Source organism: Poecilia formosa, unplaced genomic scaffold (genome assembly GCF_000485575.1).
Source record: "Poecilia formosa unplaced genomic scaffold, Poecilia_formosa-5.1.2 Scaffold305, whole genome shotgun sequence".
NCBI classification, from domain to species: Eukaryota; Metazoa; Chordata; class Actinopteri; order Cyprinodontiformes; family Poeciliidae; genus Poecilia; species Poecilia formosa.
The window spans coordinates 348,247-350,623 of NW_006800244.1; the positions used below are offsets into that span (position 1 = coordinate 348,247).

At 37.1% G+C, this 2,377-nt stretch overlaps 1 protein-coding gene across 1 annotated transcript in view; it reads right to left on the bottom strand.

Moving 5' to 3' along the window:
• The window catches only part of LOC103152250 (canalicular multispecific organic anion transporter 1-like), a 23,387-nt gene that overhangs the window by 17,940 nt on the left and 3,070 nt on the right, over window positions 1-2,377 (bottom strand). Inside the window, exons 3-7 of the mRNA XM_016660957.1 lie at window positions 2,196-2,336; window positions 1,982-2,104; window positions 1,000-1,055; window positions 577-823; window positions 247-434 (exon numbers count right to left, since the gene is read on the bottom strand). Of these exons, the coding sequence (XP_016516443.1) occupies window positions 247-434; window positions 577-823; window positions 1,000-1,055; window positions 1,982-2,104; window positions 2,196-2,336 (755 nt within the window). The remainder of the gene's footprint in view (window positions 1-246; window positions 435-576; window positions 824-999; window positions 1,056-1,981; window positions 2,105-2,195; window positions 2,337-2,377) is intronic.

Here is a 2,377-nt window from a genome sequence, read left to right on the forward strand (position 1 = left end):
AATCAATGAGGAGTAAATAGTTAAACTATGAAGATTTAGACATTCACAAGGTCAGACTAAGGCACTGGAACAACTTTGAAGTCATTTTTTTTTTCTGATTAAAAAAATTGAAAACTTGTTTGTATGAGGGTTTTGATTGATTTAGTGGAAAATAAAAAAATCTGGTAAAGTCAAACTAGTGTTAATCGTATTAGGACCTACATAGAAACCTACATAGTGATTAACCTGTTGATTATTTCTACTTACTTCAGGAGTTGAGGACTGGCAAAAGCCAGAAGATCCTGCAGAAGTTTGAAGAAGGCAGATTCAATCAGGAGCCATTTAAATGTCTTGTAGATGGTGGTAACCAGCCATGAATTTGGATAATTTATGTCCTCCTTCTGTTTCTTCTTCTTCTTATTATTATTTTCATCATCTTTCTTTCCTTTTTCCTCCTGATGTAAAATATGTAAGCACATTCTTTAGGAACACAACGGCATATGGGGACCACCTGGAACAGAATCAGTGTTGTTGTCGAAAATACAATTATTATTGGGGATTAAAGACGGGTTACTTGGTGTATTTAAAGGTTCTCACCATCATCAGCACATCCTGACTCACACCTTTCCCCAGACCGTTGCTGTGAGAAGGTGCTTCCATAGATTTGCCTTGAGTTTTGATCAGTTCATCCTTCAACTCTTTTTGAAATCGGATCCGAGCTTTACCCAACTCAAACTTCATGTGATGATTGAAACGCTGGGTGATGTAGGAGGTGCTGTCCACCTCGTTCAGCTCCCACATGTCCTCCTGAACCAGAGGGGTTTTGTAGCCTTTCACCACCATGCTGGAAAAGAAAGAAGAAACCTTAGATTGCAGCACAAGAAGTAGCATTATTTAATTTTCCCTTTTAGGGGGATTAATGGAAACCATTGTAAAAGTTCAGTCTATTTACGATTTAATTCATTCATTTGGCCATTCAATCTCTTGTTCAAATTCTTTCTAAAATGGGGTTGAATTCACCTGTTGATCCAGTTAAAAGTGATTCTACTCAAAAATGCTGCACCAGCCTCTGGATTCTGCAATGCAAAGAACAGAAAACCAAGACATGGAGGATGTTAGAGGCAAACAAACAAACAAAGAAATAAAGATGGAATTATTTAATATACAGTACTACAAATATACATATAAAGAAGCTATTAACATAAAATTCTCACCAAATATAAAAATAGGTTGTGTAATCCTGTGTCTTCAAACTAGTTAAATATGTTTCTTAGGTGGGATTTCCACCCATTCTTCTACACAAACTGTCTTCTGAAGGTTCTTTGGGTATTTTCTATGTAATCTGAACTTACTCTTTCTTTTTCCTTTGATTTCAATTGGATTCATGTCATGTGATCAACTGGGTTGCTAAAGGCCTTAAATTATTTCTATGAAACCAAAAGAAAGTTGTCTGCACTGTTTGGGATCACTTTCTTGCTTAAAAAATCTAAACTTGTTTCATTTTCAGATTCCAATTAAAAATCACTCATTAAATTTCTTCATCTTTCCTGAAATTAAATCCGCAAATACATATTCTAAAAGATGGTGCCCACACTACGAGCAGTAATATGTCAAGCAACAGTCTCCCAGTATTTCATTGTTTTGTCAAATGTTGTGTCGCAAACCTTAAATGAGCTTCAGCGTGCTCATTACGTCTTATGCAGTTTTCACTGATAGGAGAGCGATGACTCTTTGTGTTAGATTTCTGTAATTTGTTGCATCTTCCTTGTTGGTGTGCTCAGAACTTATTCCCGGTTTTGTTGCATTTCACACATAATTCTGCCATTTGCTTTGTTTCAACTTCTTTGTATATAGAATGTGCTTGTGATCACTGGTAACTGGTGTGAATTTCATGACAGCAGCTTCATTAGGAAGACGTTTACTAGTAAATATCTTCGTAACATCTTCCCCAATGTGCTGTAGTGTTTCCATTTCTAAGCAAAAGAAGAAAAACAAAATTCACCTTTTTCACAAGCTCCTTTGTCTCTGGAGAGATGTCAGCCAAAGCAGAGAGAATGAGGGCTATCACCTCCAGACCAAAGGAAATGTAGAAAAGAGAGAAACGAGGGACATCTCTGACCTCTCCCTGGGTGTAAAGATGTTAAAGGGTAAGAGAGATGTTGTATTTAATATTTCATTCAAATATAAACCCATAGCTGATCTGTGGTTGCTCATACCAGCCTAAGGGCTTCCCGTAGGAGCGTCTGGAAAGGGAAAATGTCACAGATGACAAGGAGAAGCCAGAAAAGGAAAAGAGAAGCAGAGTCTACTGCTCCTTCTTTTCGTCTCACTCCTTCTTGACACAACGCCAGGAGGATCTGAAAAACAAAACGTATCAAATCGCAAAACAGTAAATAAT